The 21,504-nt window shown below is 47.8% G+C and overlaps 1 protein-coding gene across 4 annotated transcripts in view; it reads right to left on the bottom strand.

The window, feature by feature from the left end:
• Positions 1-2,920: 2,920 nt before the first annotated feature.
• Positions 2,921-21,504, bottom strand: part of PLXNB1 (plexin B1) — a 77,425-nt gene continuing 58,841 nt past the window's right edge. For 3 of the 4 annotated variants that reach the window (XM_068201971.1, XM_068201972.1, XM_068201973.1), the window contains 21 exons: positions 20,347-20,483; positions 19,555-19,731; positions 19,195-19,363; positions 17,850-18,092; positions 16,433-16,609; positions 15,951-16,099; positions 15,470-15,570; positions 14,504-14,721; positions 14,138-14,316; positions 13,580-13,646; positions 12,877-13,023; positions 12,226-12,403; positions 11,307-11,410; positions 10,565-10,649; positions 9,671-9,837; positions 9,157-9,317; positions 8,768-8,915; positions 8,000-8,064; positions 7,843-7,918; positions 7,415-7,489; positions 2,921-6,879 (listed from right to left, as the gene is read on the bottom strand). In XM_068201971.1, coding sequence (XP_068058072.1) covers positions 6,775-6,879; positions 7,415-7,489; positions 7,843-7,918; positions 8,000-8,064; positions 8,768-8,915; positions 9,157-9,317; positions 9,671-9,837; positions 10,565-10,649; positions 11,307-11,410; positions 12,226-12,403; positions 12,877-13,023; positions 13,580-13,646; positions 14,138-14,316; positions 14,504-14,721; positions 15,470-15,570; positions 15,951-16,099; positions 16,433-16,609; positions 17,850-18,092; positions 19,195-19,363; positions 19,555-19,731; positions 20,347-20,483 — 2,928 coding nt within the window. In that variant the 3' untranslated portion in view covers positions 2,921-6,774. Of the gene's footprint in view, positions 6,880-7,414; positions 7,490-7,842; positions 7,919-7,995; positions 8,065-8,767; positions 8,916-9,156; positions 9,318-9,670; positions 9,838-10,564; positions 10,650-11,306; positions 11,411-12,225; positions 12,404-12,876; positions 13,024-13,579; positions 13,647-14,137; positions 14,317-14,503; positions 14,722-15,469; positions 15,571-15,950; positions 16,100-16,432; positions 16,610-17,849; positions 18,093-19,194; positions 19,364-19,554; positions 19,732-20,346; positions 20,484-21,504 lie in introns of those variants that run through there. The other variant, XM_068201974.1, reaches the window with a different exon arrangement.

The following is a 21,504-nucleotide window of genomic DNA, read 5'->3' as shown; positions in this document are numbered from 1 at the left end:
ATGTGCTGATGCTCCTCTCCCAGCACAGCAGCCAGAGGCACAGCCTGCCTTTGGGCATCCAGTGAGCTCCCAACACAGTTCTAGTTAAGGGTCAGACTGGGCTCAAGACTTTCATCCTGCCAAGGAAAACCCAAAGTGCCAGAGATGATGTTACTCTGTTCACCCATGCCTGCACAGAAGTCCCCCTCCTCACATTTCTACACTTCTAACCTTTGCATTGCTGTTCAGAATCAGCCTCTTTGGGTATAAAACCCGGATGCTGCATGTCTGTATAGCCAGTATTTACAGTAAATGCTCCCTGACATCTCACCTATGAAACAGAACTGAAATCAAAATTTTCCTTATTTGTGCACAGACTAAGCTTACCATACCCTCACACACTCCTGCACCACCAGCATCTGCTTGAGCCTTCTTCACTCACATCATGAGGACAGCAGGGCCTGAGCTGAGAGCAAGCAAGCTTTAATTATATGGCTTACCATTCACCTGCTAAAGGAAAACCCTTGAGTGTGTGGAGATGGGAATTCAACAGCTTCTTCCCTTAGTGGAGTGTTCTGGTGATAGGAGACTTCAGTGAGAAAATAGGACCCAGAGGCAGACCCAAAGTATAAGACTCAGCCCTAGGGCTGATGGAGCTTTTGGGCAGTTCACTGGGCCCTGGTGGCCTTGTTGCTGCAGAGGCAAGACAAGTCTATCCTTAGGCATGCAAGATTTATCTCCATCCACCCTCTCTGGATGGAAGCACTGGCAAAAGATGAAGGGTGTTGCTATGCAACTTGGTACAGGAAAGTGAAATGCACTTTTCTAAGCTTTGTGATAAAGGACAATTGGTGCTTTTAATCCTTCATTTCTTGACACTTTCACATGAAATGCAACTTATTTTGCTTTTATCATTCCAACTATTTTGTGCAGAACCCATTGAATTACTGCAAGCCTGGACTAGCTCAGAGAACTTCAGCCCAAGAACTGCTCCTGCCTGGCTTGTGAGAGCCATGGACAAGGAGCAATGGCCTGGACGCCTTCACCCAACCTGCACAGAACAGTGTACAGAGCTGCCCAACACCAGTCATGCCTTATGACACCTGGACCTTTGGAGTGGCAGAACTCACCAGAGCAATACACATTTTCAGTTTCTGCACCACCACAGACCTACAAGCCCTTGCTGAGCACAGCACCCCTGCAAGTCACGGCATGCAGCACACAAGCAGCCCTGGCAGGGCTCTGAGCCCCAGGGCCCAGCCCAGACTCACCATGCAGCAGCTCAGGGGTAGGACACGCCATTCCCTTTGTCATCTGGCTCGCTCTGGAGCTCCCCAAAGTGAGATACCATCTGATCCTGCTCTGATTTTAGTCTGCACTGTCCCAGGAGGGATGTCCTTTAACCCACCAAACTTCTGCATCGCTGGATGGACGTGGTGAGGAGTGGGGCAGGGTATCAGATCACAGCACCACTTCTGGGAACAATCTTGGCTTTGGGAGAGCAGGAGACCTCAGACAGCTGCGGTGGATTCACTTTACTGCTGGCCTCTCCCTGCCTCCCTGGCAGCAGGCCTGTCAGCCTGCAGTAGATTCAGAGTCTCCACAGCAACTATTTATAGCGGGAAATTCACAGCTCTGCTGAGATGGAAACAGAGAAGTCCTCCCCCTCTGCTCTGCCTTCTCCAGACCCAGAAACCGTGCGGCTGCCTGACTCTTCCCCCTGCTCACAGCAGAGTGTCAGCAGGACTTGCCATCCCTGTTCCCAGCCCAACCCGTGTGCCACGCTGCCAGACCTGGGGAAGCTCAGCCTCTCCAGCAGCGCCTGCACACAGTCGAACACCATCACAGCAGGGTGCTGGTGGTCACAGAGCCCATGCTGCCCCCGTTCCTGTCTCCTGGAGAGCAAGCACAGCAGCATCCTGCCCACAGCCCTGGGGGGGACACGAGCATCCCAGCACCAAGCAACACTGGGGAGGAAAAGGCCACACACAGTCAGAATCACATTTTTACCCCCAGTGCCACAAGCTGCAGCCTCACACCGGAGCCGGGCATGGCCTGGCCTCCCCCTCACTGGGGCCCTGCGCTCACACGGCTCGCTCGGGTTTCCTGGCTGAGGCTGCCGAGAGCAGGCCCCAGCCCTGCAGCAAAGGGTTAACCCTGCCTGCAGTAGCTCCGCTGCAGCTCCAGGCTGCCAAACCCGGGCCAGGGCCTCCCAGAGTGGCTCTCCCCCTGCCTGTGCCCCTCTGCTCTCACCTGCCTTCCTGCACTAAAAATACCAAGGGAGGGGGCAGAGGCTGCGCCAGGCCGGGTGCTGAGCCCTGCGGGGCAGCATGCAGGGGACAAGCGGCTTGTGACCCCTTAAAGGGCAACAAGAACGCAAAGAGGACAGAGAGGAGGGACTAAAAGAGGGGGAGAAGCAGACTGTACAGAACTCTGCTCCTAAAGGAAGGGGAGGGAAGGAAAGAGGACAGATGGGCCAGGAGCCAGATTGCTGTCTGGGAAGAACTGTGAAATTCATTTACGAACTAAGTTGCTTTGGTAAATTAGGAGCACCGGTTTCTGCCTCACGCTGGTGGACAACAGTGACCAACACTGACGAACAGCGAAGGTTCAGCAACCCTAACCACAGCGAGAGACCACAGCCAGAGCTGCCAAGCACCACGTGGCCCCGGCGCCAGCCCAAAACGAGTGTCTGTGGAGGGAGGCTGCCTGCTCCCGTGGGCAGGGATGGCATCTGAGCCCGGGAAACTGCAGAGGGATGCAGGTGGAAGGTGGCACAAGGTTCTCTTGAAGAAACAGCCTAGGGAGGAGGGAAAAGCCTCCTTCCTCACACAGCTTCCGGGTCCTGGTGCTTAGGAGTACAGTTTCCACTTAGGAAGAAAAAGAGGCAAATACATTCTGTGTAATTGCATCATCATGCAATACCAGCATGACACAGAGGTTGTATATTAAAATTTATTGAATTATTGTGTAAGAATTCTCTTTATTAAAATCATTTTGACTCTAAACTGATTATTTACAGACAAAACCTCTTATATCACCAATAGATTCCTACATCTCAGAACAGTATCTACAAACAGTTATTACACTATGTAACAAAATTCAGATTTTTTTTTCAAGCTTTTTATATTAATTATTAATTCAAACTTGAGAAAGACAGTACCTTGGGTGCTCTGAGCAGAACCTAAGGTGTGGCAGGGCACAAATGCAGGTCAGGCCATACCATAACAGACAGACAGACACCAAGTCACAAGGCTGGGAGAGAGCAGAGTCACCATGACACAGATCAGGAAAAATACTACAAGAGCAAATGCCCTGGGTGTTCTGGAAACCAAAATAACCATCCCCACAAGAAAGGCACACATTAAAAAAAAAAAAAAAAGCATCTTGCTGCAACCAGGGCACACCCTGAAAAAGAAATGGCATTCCACCAAGGCAGCAGAATCCAAGAACCCTCTATTTTAATTTAAAAAAAACCAGCCATCATTTCTACCAAAATAAAAAAGCCTTCAGGTACAGCCTGAATTTGCCACCAGACAGATGAAAGCAAGAGCTCTCACATCTACATCATGTGGGTGCCAGCTGTGCTTCATCGTGCCAAAGGGAGAGACATTCAAATACACTAACGGAGATTTATCTTAACACTGATCAGTTCTCAGCCTTTCAGCCAGACCACGGCAAAAGCAAGTCCCTCCCTCTGACCACAGCACTAAATAAAGCTGGGTGCCTGCCACTCGGGAGCATCACGGTCCTGGGAGTCCCACCGGAGCAGTGACATCCCTGTGTCCCACAGCAGGGGACCGGCCGCGGTGGCAGGGCTCTCTCTGCTGGTGCCCACAGAACTTGCTACCTGTGAGCAAATGGGAACACCCAGACGGGATTCTCTGTCCTTGACAAGGAATGCCTGGTTGGTAGTGGAATCAGGCAGAGACCAGAAAAAACTTGGAATAAATAAATAATTTTTCCCTGCAAAAGGGAGTTTCATAATAAAACCCGTTTTGTGCAAATTTAAATGCAACAGAACCCCGCCACAGAAACAGATTTTGCCACAGGAGAGGGGCACGGACGGAGATAAGAGGGGCCATGCTTAAACACCCAAGCTGATCCCAGTGAGGGCCTTCAGTGTGTGTCCACAGGGAGGAAGATGCTGGTATCTAGAACACCGAGGACAGATGGATGGGAGGAGATGGGCACTACCAGCTTTCCACCCTCACTGCACCTGCACCGGGCAGTGTGTCCTGTCCAGCCATGCAAGGACAAGCTGAACATGTTAAGTAAGTCAATCACCCATGTTTAGCTCTATTTTTAAGTCTTGATTATCCTTCTAATATAAGCAGACTTTCACAGATACACTTGGAGAAAGCAGATGATTTCCAACATCCAGGAACACAGAAGCAGGGAGAATGTGGATACCAGTGGGAGGTGGAATGAGAATTAAGCCTCAAGCCACTCCGTACTGGGAACATGCAGAGATAATTCTGCAAAAATAGGGGCAGACACTGACAGTCTGTAGAGCCAGAAATCCAGCAGAGTTTCTGTGGCTTTTGGCAGACACTGAGCAAGTTGGAGAGGCCACAAACCAGGCCTTGTTTCCTAGGGCGGGAAGTCCATCCACCAACACACAAGGGGACAATGCTACTCCACCACAACACCTGCACCTGCCTCAAACCAAGGAATCTCCTCCTGCAGTCCCTAAAGGAATGGGCTTTACTAACATGAATTGTATTGGCTTTTTCCCATCCAGCAGTCCTTTCCTCTACACAGCCTTTCGGGGTGACCAATTCAATCAGATTTAGTCAAAACAAAGGTTTCAGAGATGCTAAGTTCCCATAAGTTTTGTGGAAATGGGTAGTCAGGCAGGAGTGTGACCCTAACTGGTCCTCACCTGGGGAAAGAGACAAACTCTGCAGCCCCATTTTTGCCTGGCAGCAGCCAGCCAGCCACCCTGCTGCTCTGTACAGCAGGATAGGAGCAGAAGGTTGCACAGGGATGCTCATATTCTGGGCACACCATGTACATGGGAATACAGGTGTACTGCTGAGAGAGGGTCACAGAAGAGCCAGCTTTGTAGGAAGAGAGGCCAGCGTTAGCCTGCTCCAAGAACAATTCTGCAACTGCACAGCACTCGCACAAAGCACAGGGCTGATGGAGCAGGCCTGGAATTACTGCTGTTTGCAATGTAAAGAGAGGTAGGGATGTGATCCTGCTCTGTTCTAGCTCTGCTCCCTCCTGGCCCACCTCAGAGTAGTGGCAGAGGAGTCAGACCTGTCTACCTGCCCCAGGCCCACAGGACATCAGTGCGGAATTAGCAGCTGGGAGGGTGGTGGGGGGGCAAGGGGGAGAGAGAACAAGTAAAGCACCCTTATAAATTAGCTCCTAGAAGGGCAGAGGACTGTTCACAAAGTGGAGGAACTAAGGAGGGAGCAGTGAGGAGCTGCCCAGTGACAGCTGCCAACTAACTGTGCTTGTGCCTGCTCCACAGCCTCTCCTCCATGCACAAGTCATTCCTTTTTGCAGGACACCCGACCCTCCTTGGGAACATCATGGTTGTGCTTGACAGCTCCTTTGAGTTCACAGCTCACCAAGTAACCCTTCTATGTGCCACAACAGGAGAGTCTGAGCAGTGGAGCTGAGAGTTAAGTGTAAGGCAAGCCTAAAAGAAGAGCATAGAGAGAGCCTGGGACTGAGCCGTGGGGAAAGGCAAGCTGCTGGTACGACAACGGAGACACCTACAAGTTATCCCTGCAGACAAAGCAGTGGAGAAAACTGCTCCAGTGCTGACAGACGGTTGTCAGTAGAAGTGCACAGAGATACTTCTCCAAGAAAAGCTTTGTCTCAAAGCCACAAAGTTAAACATTCTCCTTTAGCATTTAAATACATTAACTTTGAGGGTATTTACAAGTCCAGTTCAGAGCAGCAGAACAGCTGGACACTGGAGGAAGGGGGAGTGGCACAAGGCATTTGTTGTGCTTTTCCAAAGAGCAGGGCAACCTCTGACCACAAGGAACCAGGAAGACAGATCCGAGCTGAGTCAGTGGAGACTGAAGCGAGCCGGGTAGCGACTCTCACACATTAAATTTGTCCTGAGGGAAAGGGTGAGGGGGTGCTGTTCATTTACAGTGGGCCCTATGGCAAGCACCCATGCTGGTGAGCACATTCCAGCTGAGCAGGTGCCACACACGAGCTGTCAGAGACCAGAGCACTGGGGAGCAAGAGACCATCACCATCGGACACTCTCTTTTCTACATCCAACATCTGGGACCAGCAGGGACATTGATGCAAGGAGTTACTCAGGAGTGCTTGCTAGCTGGGAACAGAAGTTAGCACAGCAGTCAACCCAGGAAAAGCTTCTTGATCCCCAAGGAAGCGAGTGGTTGCAGCAGGGAGTGTTCCAGCACTGGAAAGGGCATCCGTGCAAGGCTGAGGACTCCACAGACACAGCGCTCGGTGTTGTCACCTGGCTCTTCAATAACATAATTTGCATACTTGGCACATTCACATAACACCTGTAGGAAGGACCTGTGTGGTCCCCTCAGCAGTCTGCCAGGGAAAAAACAGAGTTTGTCCTTTTATTTGTTTCATTTTACTTTTAAAAAGAAAAAAAAAAAACTGTAAAAAAATATTCTCTGAGATGCAAGGACGCTTGTACTTTGTACTGCCTTGGCCATCCCCTTGCTCATGTCACCCGCAGGTTCCTTGCAGAGTCTGGTTCCAATGGCAGCAGGACACCCTGTTTATCAACTAGGATGAGCACTGTCCCCATTCAGCCAGGGGAGAGCAGTCTGTCTGTGCCTGTCACAAATCTGTGACTTTATTCTCCACAGCTGCTGCAATCTGTTGCAGTCTATATCCAAGCTGCATCTTCTGTGCCGTTGGGTCTTCTTCCAAGGCAGTAATGATCTGCAACAAGACAGAGCTCACTGGCAGACTTTCTCCAGCACACAACACCCAAACAGCTGAACTCCATGCATTATGGAGAACCTCAAGCTGGAATTCAGCATGCTCTAGTTTAGAGTGGGTATGTAGTAATTAATCTCAAATTAACCACAAAAGAAGTATTCTAGACTCATTGTAGTAACTTACAGACTTCAAAGGACAAAAAGAATGCTAAACTTCTCACCTGAAAATTAAGTCTTTAGTACATTAATCTGAACTAACTGCATTTCTTCTTTAAGTAGAGCATTTGGATATTGGAGTAAAAATAAAGAAGCGCACATGAAATCCCAAGAGGCTCCAAGTTAGAGCTAAGTTTTTTTTGCTGATCTCCTCCCTTGTTCTTTGATAAAAAAAACTCATGACATGAGTTATGCATGCCAATGAAACAATTCAGTGTTGGAATAGTCTGGCTGCTCTTAATTGTTAATTTTTGTAGTTTTTTTGTTCGGGTGGTAGAAGAAGAAAGGTATTTTCATACCTGCTGGAAACACACACTCACCTGGTCATAGTACTTATTGATGTATTTGTACAATTCATGTAGAGCCACCAGGGAATTGAGGTCACCTGAGTAATTCTGTTTATAAGAGAAGAAATTAGAGAAAACTGTGAGATACCTAACAACTGTCCTGTCAAATTCTGTATCCTCACAGCTCATTAAGAAAGCAAAAAGAAAGAGAATTCACTAACAGTTGCTAGCAAAGGAAAAATCACATATTTCTTGCCCTGAATCCTTGACTACCCCTTCTTCTCTCCAGTGCTGCTTGGGCAGACCCTCACCCTGCCTGTGGTGCAGGGCAGCCACTAAGCACAGTCAGTGTGTCTGAGCAGAACTGCACACTCAGCTGGAATATCTCATCTTTGCATTAATAACTTTCTCCTGGATACACAGGTGAGGAGCCAGGTGACTTCTGAAATACTTTTATTTACCCGTGACAGCTCAGCCAGGGCAGAGTTCATCTCCTGGTCACTGGCAGAGATGGTCTGACGAATGTCTGCGTAGTACCTAGACAGGGGCACACAGGAATTAGTGCATGGTCCCCCCTCCTCACTGCTGAAACTACAACTCCTCACATCCATCACTTACCTTTCCACCATCTGCTTGTAGCGAGGAATGTCCCGGGCATAAAGCAGCTTATTGATTGGAGAGTCCTTGAACATCCAAAACCAGAAATGGTTACAAAAAGCTCCTTTATTGTGCTGTGGACTAACCTCAGCAGATAACACCATCACTTCTATTTTCTGCCATTTGTTCAGTATCAGGATTTTTTTGTCCTCTGCGTGTGGACGCAGTAATGCAGTCTTCCAGTAATGCAGTCTGAGGTACCCTGAGATGTGCTGATGAAGGCACCCCGGGATCCCTAGTCCAGCCTTCCCCCTGGAGCTGAGTGATCACCAGTATGAGATCACACTGGCTTTGGCTTTGCACAGCTGATGCCTGATGTGCTTCACACATCCACCCATCCCATCTCTGGTGACCTGTTCAGGTGACTGTTCCACCCTCAGCACAGGGTGAGTAGTGATGGTGGAAAGCCTAATCTGAATGTCCCAAGTTGCATCCTGTGACTCCCACTGTCTGCCATAGCCAACTGGAGTTCAGCTCTGTCCCCCAAGTAGCTTTATTTACATCTGCAAGCTGTAAATAAAGAGCACTCCTCAGCAATTTCTTGTTGCTAAACAAAATCTGATCCTCCCTCCTCTCTTCCCAGGAGCCCCCATTACTCTCCAGCTGCACATGGAAGCCAGGGGGAGCCTGGCCTGCTGTCCCCATGGCGCTATGTAAACATTATTGCCTTCCTAAGGCAGCACTGCTCAACTCTGTGCCAGCTATGGTCCCCTCTCCCTCTGTACTCACCCGCCCTAACTTATGGTCAGCTATTGTACAGGAGTCCATGAAGGTCTGTGCTATGACCAGCAGCACAGCGTCCACGTTATCCGACGTCTGAACATCAAAAACAAACTGGGGGTTCTTGATGATGTTGATCCAGAACCGCAGGGGGAGGCTGTAGAGAGGACAGAAGTGCAAAAGGGCATCAGCAGAGGTAGCAGCTACAGTGCTGAAAGATATTCTACATGTTACTTCATCTCTCTGCTTTGCCCTCCCAGCAAAACCAGCTCTCCACCCTATGGTCTGCTGCCCTGCACTTGTATTTTGCTCCTCCTCAGAAGGCAGAGGTGTCTGTCACTTTGCAAGCTCGAAGCAAGTCAGCAGTGCCTCCTCCAGGGCCCTCAGGAACACCCTACCTGTTTGTCTTCCAGATATGGATGGTCTCAGGGTCTGTGATCCCATAGTGTATGGCCTGCTCATCTAACAGGTCAAAGAAGTACTTGACTGCCAGAGGAACAGGGCGGTTGGTACTAAGGATCACCTGGAACAAGTCATCCACAAACTTCTGCAGAGTGCCCTGTGGAAAATCAAGTAGGAGAGGGTCAGCACAGGCAGAGGAGAGTAGAGAGCCTAGGCCTCACACATGAGAGATCACCCTCTTCTTCTCAGTGACAGCCCCTCAGCCATCCAAAGGCATTCCACCCCCACTGAAGGGAGCAGCAACAAAGAAGAAAGGAGGCCCAGTGGTCTGTGGAACAGAGGCCAGGGAGAACCTTATGAACAAAGCAAAATGTAGAGAAGACTCAAATGTACTCAAAGCCACTGCAGGTAAAGAGTATTGCTTCATCTTCACATACATCCCTGCAATCTGCTGGGGGATATGAAGGAAGGCAAGATCCCAAGCACAACACAATCTGTGCTTCTTCTCACCTTCATTGAGAGCAGACGTGTCAGATAGATCTCTGGGATTGCCTTGGCGCGCTCCCGATCTCTTAAGCTCCCACGCCGATGCTTGGGAAGCTCTGGCTCTTCTGTTGGCTTTACCAGGTGCCAAAGTTTGATCCCACCTTCATCTGCATCCTCCAGCATTGGTGTTTCTAAACCAAGCAATTGTTTACAGATGAGTGTTGGCTCTCAGAGTAGACCTTGGCCAGGTGAGCCCCATGAAAGCAAGATTTCCCAGTATAACAGACACACAAATGGGAAGGAATCTCTGGAGGCCTCTGTTCAGCCTTCTGCAGAGTTCAACCATTGCCAACAGTACAGCAGGTTGCCTCTGTTCACCCAAAACCTTCAAGGTCTTGGAAACTTCCCCACACAGAGATCCCCCACCACCTCAGTGGTCTTTTTCAGGGTTGAACCATCCTTTTGCTGAAGATGTTTTGTTCCATATCCAACTTGAATCCCTTAAGCTGCAGCCTGTGGCTATTATCCCTCATGCCACAGGAGTATCCATGGAGCTGTTCACTCTGCCAGGCAATAAGGAAACTGCCTGACATCCCATCATCCCTCTCAGGCCATGCTCAGCACCTGAAGGTAAAAAGATTTCTGCAAGCTGCAGACTGTGGTCAGCCCCAGAGAGTCAGACAACTGTGCTTGTTCTGCATTTTCACACCTAGCCCAGCCTTCCTCTGCTCTCACACTTTTGCTTTTCTTTGACCTCACCTGACCAAGCTTTCACATTTCCTGACAATCCTTTTAGGGTCCAAGGCATGTGTGTCAGCCTTCTATGTCAGCATAAAGCTGGGGCTACAGCAAGAGACTTGTCCCACTAACTGGCAAGTGCTCTGAAGTAATTTTATGAGAACAAGACATCAAACTCACTTTCTCCTGGGATGTAATCCTGATTTTCCCTGTGGATGTGCTTGGTCAGACGTGGGACGAGTGCTACTGTTGCTCCATCAGGTACCTGCACACAAGCAAAACAACAATATTCAAAGCAAATGTCATGTTTCTCATGAGCATAATAGGCAAGTGCTTGTAGAGCAAAACAGGTTGTACCATCACTAGAAATAGAGACAGAAACAGGGATTTGGAGGCACCATAACTGTCTTTCCTGAAGGTGAGAAAATCTTGTCTGTACCAATTAAAAAACAAATGTTCAAAGTACAACGAAGATAATACTCAGGGACTGAGGTCCTTCAGATCTAGAACATGTTGCAGCAAGGTACTAACATACTGCAAGATACAACATACTGGTGCAAGGTAATTTAAGAAATCCCTCTTTCCATTGTTAGAAGGTACTTGGCAGCTCAGTGCCTCATCACCTCTTAACTGATCTGGCCTGGAACAGGAACAGATCCAGCACATCACCTTCACTGCAGTATGAACTTGTGCCTGTCCTTCCAAGCCCTACACATGTCCACATCTCAGGTACGGGATAAGGACAGGGCTGTGTTTGAGGAAGTCAGGCTGCAGCCACAGCGCTGACTTAATCTGAATATGCTCTGCAAGGAAGATCCACCCTTTTGACATTGGTGTACCAGGAGCCAGAGCTACAAACAGAGCCTGACAATGTGTAGAAGGATGAGAGGAGAGATAAGGCAATGGCAGACTGAGTTCTGACCTTGTAGTGCTGAAGAGTGTTCAGACGTTTCCAAGTTCCTTGAACAACAGATGTCACATCCTCATCGGACAGTATCAGATGACCTGCCAGCCCTGATCTCCACTCTACAGCCATTGAAACACAGAAAATGAAAGGATTAACTGCTAATTCGAGGCATCATCTGTGTCAACCTGGCTGACCTTGTTAAACACCCTCTGGTCCTCATCAACTTTGACCTGTGCTATTTCACAGAAAATAACCTGAGCAAGTGCCTGTAATGATGCTGAGTCCTGCAGTCACAGGACAGACCCCTCTGAGCACAGGGACAGGTGGCCTCATGGCCTTACAGGTTCCACCTGTCATGTTCCCACACATTCTGTCAGATTGTGACTCTTCAAGCAAGTGGTTCAAACCACAAATATGAGCCCATAGTTCTTATCAGCTACTATTTCCTCAGTACCGTCTCATCCCTACATGTCACCATTATTCATCAACAGAATTAAGAAGATGGAAAACTGAGTGTTTTCTCTCCCATTGTGAGTTCCACCATTCATTAGCTACCCTGGGTAAAATCCTCCCTGACATATATTATTAAGAGGCTGCCAGGAAGTGCCCACAGAATCTTTTCACTGCACTCAAATCTTTCTCCATTCCTACACGTTTTCTATACATTTTTCCATATCCCTTTGCCCAAGCCATTGCTGTGGTCTGAGTCTGGCAAACACCATGAAGTGAAAGAGAATGAACCCAACTGCTTCCTTCCCACCCCCACCTCTTCTGTTACAGCCTCTTCCCTGTTGTGTCCAGCCAGAGTGGTCAGTGATTCTGCACACTCAGCAGAGAATGACAAATGTCACAACACCAGGGTGCTGTGCACAGACAGCAAACCACCATTTCTTCACTTCCTCACTGAGTTTTGTCACCAAAGAGCTCTGCTCACCGAGGTCCAGGGTGTCTGGGTCTGGCCGGTGACAGTATGGCGTCCCTTTATAGATCTGATCTAGGATTTTCTCCTTCACCTGCGTTATGGTGTCACAGTCCAGCACTTTCGCAGAAATCCCCTGAGAGTCTTCTGCCCCTCCTGCACCAACTCCTGCTTGTGTCAAAGCATTTAAGGTCTGGGGAAGAAAAGGTCACAGCTACTCAGCTGATAAGATTACATCTGACACATTTACACCTCTGATGGCTGGCATTCAGGCAAATTAACAGCTAGTCCTTTCACTGGGAGATTCAGAAAAGAAAACATCACAGATGTTAAACACCTCAGTCTTGTGTTCTTAGCCTTGTGTCAAGAGCTGAAAGCCAGTTCCAGAGCACTGGGCAGGAGCTTCGATGTGCCATCAGCAACATCATCCCCTTATTTCTAAGATACAGCACAGCATGTATACCAGATGAATATGGTGAAGGCTCCTATCAGCCTGAGGCAAAAGCGCCTGATTTAGCAGAGCTCTTCATCATCTACGAACTTGTGCTGCTGGAACAAACCTGGCTCCCAGGAGACAGTGGCAGGATGCTGCACCTGTGCTTTGGTTAGGGCAGCAGAGACATTCAGCCCTGCTGTACAAAAGAGGACAGAAGATTTGGCACTTACCAGAGTGCGGTACTCCAGGTCCTCTCTCAGAAGGCGGTTGTCATTCAGGGTATATTTGGCTTTCCCTGTCACCCAGTCAACTGGCCCTTTGTCCACCTGGTGTTTGATTCCTCGAAACAGCATGTAAAGGGGCTCCCCAACAGAATCCTGGCATGGAAAGAAAGGAGAGAAGTTCAGCTTGCTCCTCCCAGCAGAGCCCCAGGCACAGAAACATGGATATCAAGCAGGACTGAGGACACAGCAGCTGAGCCACAGCAGACAAAGACAGAGCCTGTGCCAACAGCTCCTGCTCCATGCACAGGAAAAATGCATGGTCCAGCTACCAGAGAGATGCACATGACCAAGGCATTGTTCTGCCTTTGTGTCACCAATCTGAGAGAATCCTTGCAACCTCCCCCAGCCCTCCAGAAAAGGAATTAGACCAGCATCTGTACTCCCATGCACAGACCAGCCTGTGGCCTATGCATTTCAAGTTAAAGGAGCTACACTGAGGCCTCCATGACCTGGTAGCACATCCTGGAAACAAGTGGCATTGATGCTGGTTTGAGAATCCCCGTTCCCAGTGAGCAGATCAGCTTATTCCTCACCCTGAAATACAAGGGTGACCCTGGCACTATTTCAGCTATGAGTGAGGCACAAAGCAAAGCTGTGCCTGTCGCCCCTCTTTTGGCCCCTCTACATCACAACGGAACAAAGAGCTCACCCTCACAAATGCATACAGGCAGATGGACATCCAGTTGGTTAACAGCTTCTCTACCACTGTTTCTGTCCTGAAAAAGAGCATTAGGTTGGTCACAGGAATGTGTTGCCAAATTGAGGGAGATTTGGAGGTAAAGATCACTCCCTTTGGAAGAAGGGCACACTAAGTCATGATACAGAATGGAGAGGGAAAAAAAAAGCCTTTCAAGACCAGCACAGTTAATGCTTCTTACACTGCTTATTGGAAGCACTTGTCAGCCTGAAGGAGGCACCAAATTACAGAACTGGAGAGACAAGAAGCAGGGAACAGTGGAAAGACTCTGGTAGGTCTCAAACAAGGGAAATGTGTTCAGATCAGAAGGATGGACCAGATAGGAGTCTACTGGGGATCTAAACATGGAAGATCTCAGTTTAGCTTCCAAACATGGCAAGACTGTGAACCTAGGGACCTCTATATAGCAAAATGGGATTACAAGACTTGGCAGAGCCTTTCAGAGTTTGCCAGCCAGGCAGAAAGGCTCTGTCCCTCTACCCTCAGGGGGACCATGGCTGGCTCGCTCACCTCCGCAGCATCAACTTGGGGTTCTTGGCCACATACTGCTCCACAAGGTCGTTCAGGAGTGTTTTGAGGATGTCAGTGAAGTACTCCAGCTTCCCATGCAGCGACACTGTGAGCAGCGATGCCACATAGGCCCGGTCTCTCGGAGAGAAAGTGCGCTGTATCTCCAGAGTGTGGATGAACTGGTGGGAGAGAGATAAGCCAGTGCATGAATCTGCTGAAAACAGAGCAGTTACAGCTGCTGGCTCTTCGAAGAAGTGGTGCAGAGAACTATTAAGGAATGATCCTTAACAGACACTGCCCACCTCCTGGTGCCAGTGCCATGGCTCTGGCCCCGCAGCAGGCTGCCAGCAGAGAGAGGGACATTACCTTTGTGAGGAAGAGTTTGCTGTTGAGGAGGTTGGAGAGCTGGACCAAGCCCTGCTCCACTGTTTGCCGTCGGCACTCAGGGATGTCAAGGTCCCTTTGCAGTGGGGACTCACGGTGGCCCGGAAAGAAAATGCGTTCTGCGTAGGACTTGTAGTCCAGGAAGGGGATCCCTGTGCCCACAAGGTCACTTGTGAGGTCCATCATCTCAGTCATCAGGTCTGAGGGAAAGGAAAATACCCATGAGGATGACGTAACTGACATGATCTCAACTGATGGTGCAGAGCATGAGGTAAGTGGAGGAACCAGGGCCAGCAGCATGGGATTGAGAAAGAGGAAGGATGTTTCCTCTCAGGAAGAGGCATATTGGGGGTCTAACTGCTAGAACATTTAAAGCTAGACTAGGCAGCAGGAGAAAAAGCATGAAGAAGGTTCCAATCAGGAGCTGTTTTCCAATTTTATAAAGAGGAAGCCACTATTCAGCACACACCTGTGGTTACAGGCATTACCTACAGCAAAGATGGAGTATTAGAGACCTGCTCTTCACTCCTTAACACATTAATTGGGGACTACAATCTCAGTCACATGAAGAGTTTCAGAACCCCAGGTCTCCTACTGTTGTAAAGAGCTGAAGTACAAAGTTTGTAAGCTTAGAGCATGCCCTACACAAAGACTGGGCTAGTAGGTCCTTAAGATCCCTCCAAGTGTGCTGTCTCGACTTTAGCTCTTCATCTGAGTCATGAGGATGAAGTGGAGAATGAGAGAGGTCTGTATAGATCACTGTGCTCTGAATTAAAGAATTAAAAAAGGAAGAATTTGGCTCTACGTTTCTATGCACTGGCACAGGATAAATGATCTCCTGCTCTGAGCTGTGCAGGCAAGTATACAGGAATGGGAAGAGAGGTAGGGTTGAGGGTGGCTCTCCAAGTCACCCTGAAGCTGCAAGAACCCAGGAGCTCAGTGACTGACCTGTAAATTCCTTTTTGCATCTGTCTCGAACACTCGTTTCCAGATTTTCCAGTTGGATTTGAACTTTCTTGTAATCCCTCAAAGCCTGTTTGCTCTTCCTCCTGCAATAAGAAGCAGAATTGTTCCTGGTGGCACTAGCCCAGGGACTGGCCTTGCCAACTGCTGTGTTGCTGCCAAAGACTCCAGGGCAGCTGGTGCCAAGGAGATTTCTACAGAGCATTATCTTTGCAGGATACCACACGGTGTTCACAAGCTAGATGTGTGTCTTGAAGCACCCATTAGATTCAGAATGAACCACAGTGCAGACTGTGACTAGCAGTGCAACATGCCTCCTGCATCCAACACCACCAGGAGCTCAGACTTTGGCACAAAATAAAGAAAACTGTAACCCTGTTTAGGCCCTAGATGTACATGCTTGGTCACATCCACTGAAAAACACTGAGAGGAGCTTAAAAGCCTCATACATACCAGAACTTCTTACCTGTATATGAAAACGATGACTAGAACAATCAGTGCCACAAAGGATGCACCAACACCCAGACCAATCTGTGCCTCCAGCGGGAAGGTGAGCTGGCTTTCTGTGTCATACTGCACTCGGCCCAGGAGGAAGTTCAGGTTTCCCATCTGAACCTGTATGAAGAAAGCATTTGCCAGGATGATTGCATTCCTCTGTGCAGGAATGAAATACAAAGCCACAGGGCTTCTCCAGAATGAGCACAGGGGGCACACAGCTGCCCAGAAGAGCTGTCCCACAGCACAGTGAACCCAGCTACACAGTTCACTTTCAAGCAACTTTAGCCTTTAAGAGCAGAATTTGAGAACAAGACCAGTTCCCTGCCACCCCTATTACCTCCCCCGTCCCTTAGGGGGGCTTGTACCTTTCTCAACTTCACATCCCACTCCCATTTCTTGCACATGCTTCAAGAAATGACAGGATTTCTGGCAGTGCTGCTGATTCCCTACCGTGAACTCTGGGAGCAGGTCCGTGCCCTCCCGCTTGGTGCGGTGCCGCGGAGCCGGCTGCTCGGAGGGGGGCTCGCAGTAGAGGTGATTCCTTGTTAGCGTCTTCACCACACAGATGCCTTCCCCAATCATAGCCATAACTTCATCCTTGGAAATAGCCAGATCTAGATTTTCCCCCTGAAATACATTTGGACAGCACATGAGATCAAAGAAAAAACAACTATGTACTGCCATGGCTTCAGAGAAAATGGAGGAGACCAATACCATGAGAGGAAAGCAGCCTTTTTTCTTCTTTGTTTAGGCTCACATGTGAATAGGCTGCAGGAGTTAAGTTTGTAAGCTAAAAAATTCAGTTGCAAATTATTTAGATTTAGCATTAGGACCTGTAGCATGCTGCATAAGTACAGTTATAAATAGCCTGTCCTCTTAAGGCTCTTCAGCCAAAACACAGCTAAGCTCAGCTCTTCACTCTGTATATTTCAAAAGGTAGTTTCATGTCAGTTAACCTGCCCACCCAGCTGAATTAATCAATGCCTTTCAAAGGTATAACATATCTGTGCTATTTCTCATATTTGCTTTAATTTTGGGGGATTAAGACTTTTTCTTTTTTTTTAATAAAACCATGCTGATTGATGCTAATTACATTTTCATACTTTAATGCTTTCTAAGCCCAGAGCTCTGTCAGGGTATCCCAACAGGCTGACAGATCAACCTCCTTGTCTTTTAAAGTTCTCTTCCAGTTTTCTCAAACTGCCCTACATCTCCAAGATGCATTCTACTCCAATGGCACTGATCTAGACATTTTTATGCTCTCACATCCTCACAGTTTTTTTACCCATATGCAAAAAGGGAGAATGTGGAGAATTTGCACCTACAGCCGCATCCATTACTTTCTTTAAGAGTAATGGACTGAAAAGTACCTTTCCACACAAAAGAAATACCCCAAATTTTTTTTCTTGCATGCACAGTAAAAATACAGTCACTGCTCTTCTGTATCATCTTTAATGAGTGATTTTCCTGCCTTCACTTAGTAACAGGTCTTCCCCACTGGCAAGATTCTTTTACTCCTAAGTTACTTCTGGAGGAAACTGAAGTAGTTATGCTAGAGTCAGCAGCTGAGAACAGGATGTGGGGATAATGTAGTACTAATATCTCATAAAAAACCAGTTTATTAAGATTAAATAAAACCCAAAAAACAAACCACAGAAGTTTCCATAAGCCCTAGCAATGATTTATGGACTCAAGAGGCTTTTTTGATGCACTTTTCCCTCCTCTTACGTACTGTTTCTCACAGGCCAAAGCAGATGTACTGTGACAGGTTGCCACCCGTCAAATGCTTTAAAAACCTTGGATGCTGCATGACACCAACTTAAAGCTTCATACAAGGAACATTAATTCCAGCTGTTTTTTGCCTTACCTCCACAGAGATGACACTTCCTGGCTTGTGACGATATGGTTTGGCAGGGTCCTCAGCATTCAACGGTTTTAGGATGGGGTTGACTTCATAAGAGAAAGGCATGGGATGCAGTGAGTTGAAATCAAAGCTCAGATTATCCAGAATAAATTCCAGTTTGATACGGACACTCCTCAACAGCATGTTAATGGCTGGAGTTTTGCACAGGATCAGGTAGGAAGAGTTAATGAGACATGGCTCTTCAAACTAAGTGGAAAAGGAAAAAAAAAGGTGTCAGTAATGGAACACCAATGCTTCTCCTGCAGCTTGGCAATACTTTCTACCCCAAACAATCTGGGGCCAGTCTGCATTCTTCTAATCTGGAGAAATGCCAGAAGAACCCTGCTTAACTGTAAAGGGGAAAAATCCAAGATCTGAGGAATTCCCCATGTTCCTCTAAAGGAAAGCTTTCATAGCACTGGTTTTGTTGGAAGGTCTCAGCAGTGGGAATCAACTCTGACATTCCCCTGGCAGCAAATTCTGGAGAGAGACCAGCTTTAGATTTCCCTGCGCTGAGAGAATAGGACCAAACATCTTCAATGCAAGGCTGTTTTCCCAGTCTGAATGCTTCTGTGAAAATGTTCCCATGCCTGGTTGGATATGTTTTATACATTTGGTGAAAGTATTAGGTTTTTTTTTTTTCTGCTCTACAGCCACAAATCTTTCCTAAGAACATTGATAAAACCAGCTGTTATTGATGCATGTGCATCAGGAGCACATTTATGTACAGGAGGCCCTTCATCATTTGCACTAATAATGCAAATCCTTCTTCTGCTTGGGCTGCCAAACCACCCTCTACCTCTGCAAATTCTGCTGCATGCTCTGTGACCTTGGTGACCACATCAATACCTCTGTAATGACCCATCTCAGCAGACTGGCAGCAGGAGAGCAGAAAACTATTGTACTGCTGGTAATTTCACTGCCCGGTCTTGTATCTCAGAGTGAAAGACATCCCAAAAACTACAGAGACCGACTGAAATGTGCAAAAGGAAGAATCTGAAGCACAGACACACTGAGCCACACAAACTCTCTGGCTCAGATGTAGATTCCTTTATCTCCACACTGGTGCATTGCTATTTCTGTCCCACATCTCTAGACAGAGGCAGACCCAGCCCATGGAAATGTTTGTGGAAGTGCTTAACCTCTCAGCCTGACAGAGAACACTTCCATGGGCCAAGACTGTTGGTACAATCCAAGCAGATAACAGCAAGTGGTGGGAGGAAAAAAGCCCTAGGGACAGAACGTCCACTTCTTCAGAGGGGGAGCATCAACCCTTGTGCAACCACACCTCCACAGCGTGCCGTGCTACCTGCTGGATGCTGCACAGAGAGTCCTCAGGACACTCAGAGTCTGGGATGATCCTTCGCCATCGCCCCACTCCTCGGCGCCGGCGTTCAGATGGAGAAACTGTAACTCGGATCTTTGGTTTCTGTACAACATCCAAGTTGTATCCATGAACTCTGAGCACTCTCCCTCCACTGAAAGACAGAAGAAGCTGATCTGACTCACCTGTTATTCATTAGCTCAATTTTATCCATGCTCCCATCCTTCTGTTTATGCTCATTCTGGCATAAGCCTGGCTTTACCCCAAAGTGCTACTCAAGAGAGATGCCATTGGTGCTGCAGCCCCAGCACACTGCCCAGGGGAAGGGACACTCATTCTTTCTACCTGAGGAAGCTTTTAGGTGGCTCTGCAAAAGTGATGTTGGGATCCAGAGTATATCTAAAGAGGGATCCTTCCAATCTCCGCTCTTGCTCCCCGTATTTGATGGTGACTGGAAGTTCTGTGGACACATTGCTGGGACTTGTCTGGCACGCCAGCTGATCCTCTGTCATCTCAGAGAGGCTTGGAGAGAAGAAGAACAAGGGATTAACACAGCCATTGCAGAGACAGATTTTTATATACTGTGCCTTTCTCTTTGCAGAGTCTGCAAACCTCTTCTGCTATTTTCCTAAATCTCATGCTGAAAGCTCCTGTGCCTTATCTGTGCAAGCAATAATTGCTGGGCAGCTGCTGGGAGCAGCACACAGACAAAAAGCAGGTATGGTCACTGTCCAAACTGAAGGGACTGGACATATGCTACCAAGGCATATGCACCTCCTCACCAGCAGTGAGGTGAGGCAGGTCTACATGTCCCTGAGTGCAAGGGAACAAGCAGCTCTTGGGATCAGGCTGCAGAAGCCAATTGCAACTCCCCACCAGCAAAAGCAGAGTGTCAGGGTGGGTTACAGTCCTGTCAAGGGACAAGCAAAACAGAGGTGTGCAGCCCTGCTCACATCCAGGGAAGGTGCGCTGGATTCTAAGATGGTTGAGGTTGCTGCCATGACCCAACAGGGAAGATCCCCTGAAACACAGAGGAAAGCAGAGCTCCAGCTGCTTCAGGAAGCATCACACCCTGGGAGGCTCTAGGAAGGACTCAGGACAGTGCACAGCTAGCATACTGGCAAGTTCTGATCTTACATTTGACAAGGGAGGTCTCCAAGCAGGACACTGATCTCATTAGGATGCCCAGTCAGCAGCTTCGAGCCTAGAAGGGTAAGGCAGGTTCCTCCTGCTTTGGGACCCTGGGTTGGAACAATGGATTTCAGCTCTGGATTCTAGAAGAGGGAAGAAAAAAAAAAATAAAAAAAAAAAAAAGGCAAGTCAAGACAAGGAAAGAAAACAGCAGAATGTCTTCCGTATCCTCCAATGCTCTGAAAATAGAAGCTACAGATCCAAACCACAGGCAGGCCTCAGATATACTCCAGCAGCTACTTTACTGAGCAGAGGAGGGATCAATCACAGCAGCAAGAACCACGAATCAAGGACCTTTCCATAGACTGCCAAAGGCATATGGATGCTGCTAACAGCAGAGCTGTGAGCCTCACACACAAACCTGAGGATTAACAGTCCAAAGAGATTGCTCAGATCAGTAAGTGGATTAAAAACTCAGGTTAGGAAAAACAAGGTAGCAAATAAATTGCCTGCTTGCCTAGCAGATGAGGAGATTAACAGCAGGGAGCCTGTGCTGTAACAAAAAAAAAAAATTAGTACCACTGAGGAGCTGCAGCAAAATTTAGCAGAGTGTAAGTGTACTTTAACAAGTAAGTCACTGCTAACAAACGAAAAGCAAGATCCATGAAGTAAGAAGGAGGGAGGAGACTAAAGGATAAAATGCAAACCTGTACACCATTTCTAGTCTCTAAATAGCATCCTGATGATAACCAAAATAAGAGTAACAAGCATAATCTAGTACATAAAATGGTTCTACCAAGCCAGAAATGGAAGAACTTAAGACTTGTCAGAATCTCTTTAAATTGCACAGAAAGGAAGAAAAAGAGGCAATTGTATTTAAAAGTTATTTAAGTATTATTTCATAGTTGCTGGGTTTAAGATATCAAAAAGTTATCAGAAACATATTTAAAAATGATAGGAAACATTTCTCCACACAATGCACAGGAATTTTGGACTTACTGCTACCAGCTGCTGAAGGTCAGAAAATAAAAGCATGTTCAACCAGCAATTTGCATATTAACAAAAGAAAAGTCAGAAGTCTTTGTAAGATGTTAAGCCATCAAAAAAAAATCTTCAAGTTGGAAACATAGAGGAAAAATACGGAGTATTTTAAGTACTTAACAG

The sequence above is a fragment of the Anomalospiza imberbis genome, chromosome 11 (assembly GCF_031753505.1).
Source record: "Anomalospiza imberbis isolate Cuckoo-Finch-1a 21T00152 chromosome 11, ASM3175350v1, whole genome shotgun sequence".
Classification (NCBI taxonomy): Eukaryota; Metazoa; Chordata; class Aves; order Passeriformes; family Viduidae; genus Anomalospiza; species Anomalospiza imberbis.
Note: the sequence above shows the minus strand (reverse complement) of the source record. Positions and strands in the feature narration are given on the sequence as shown.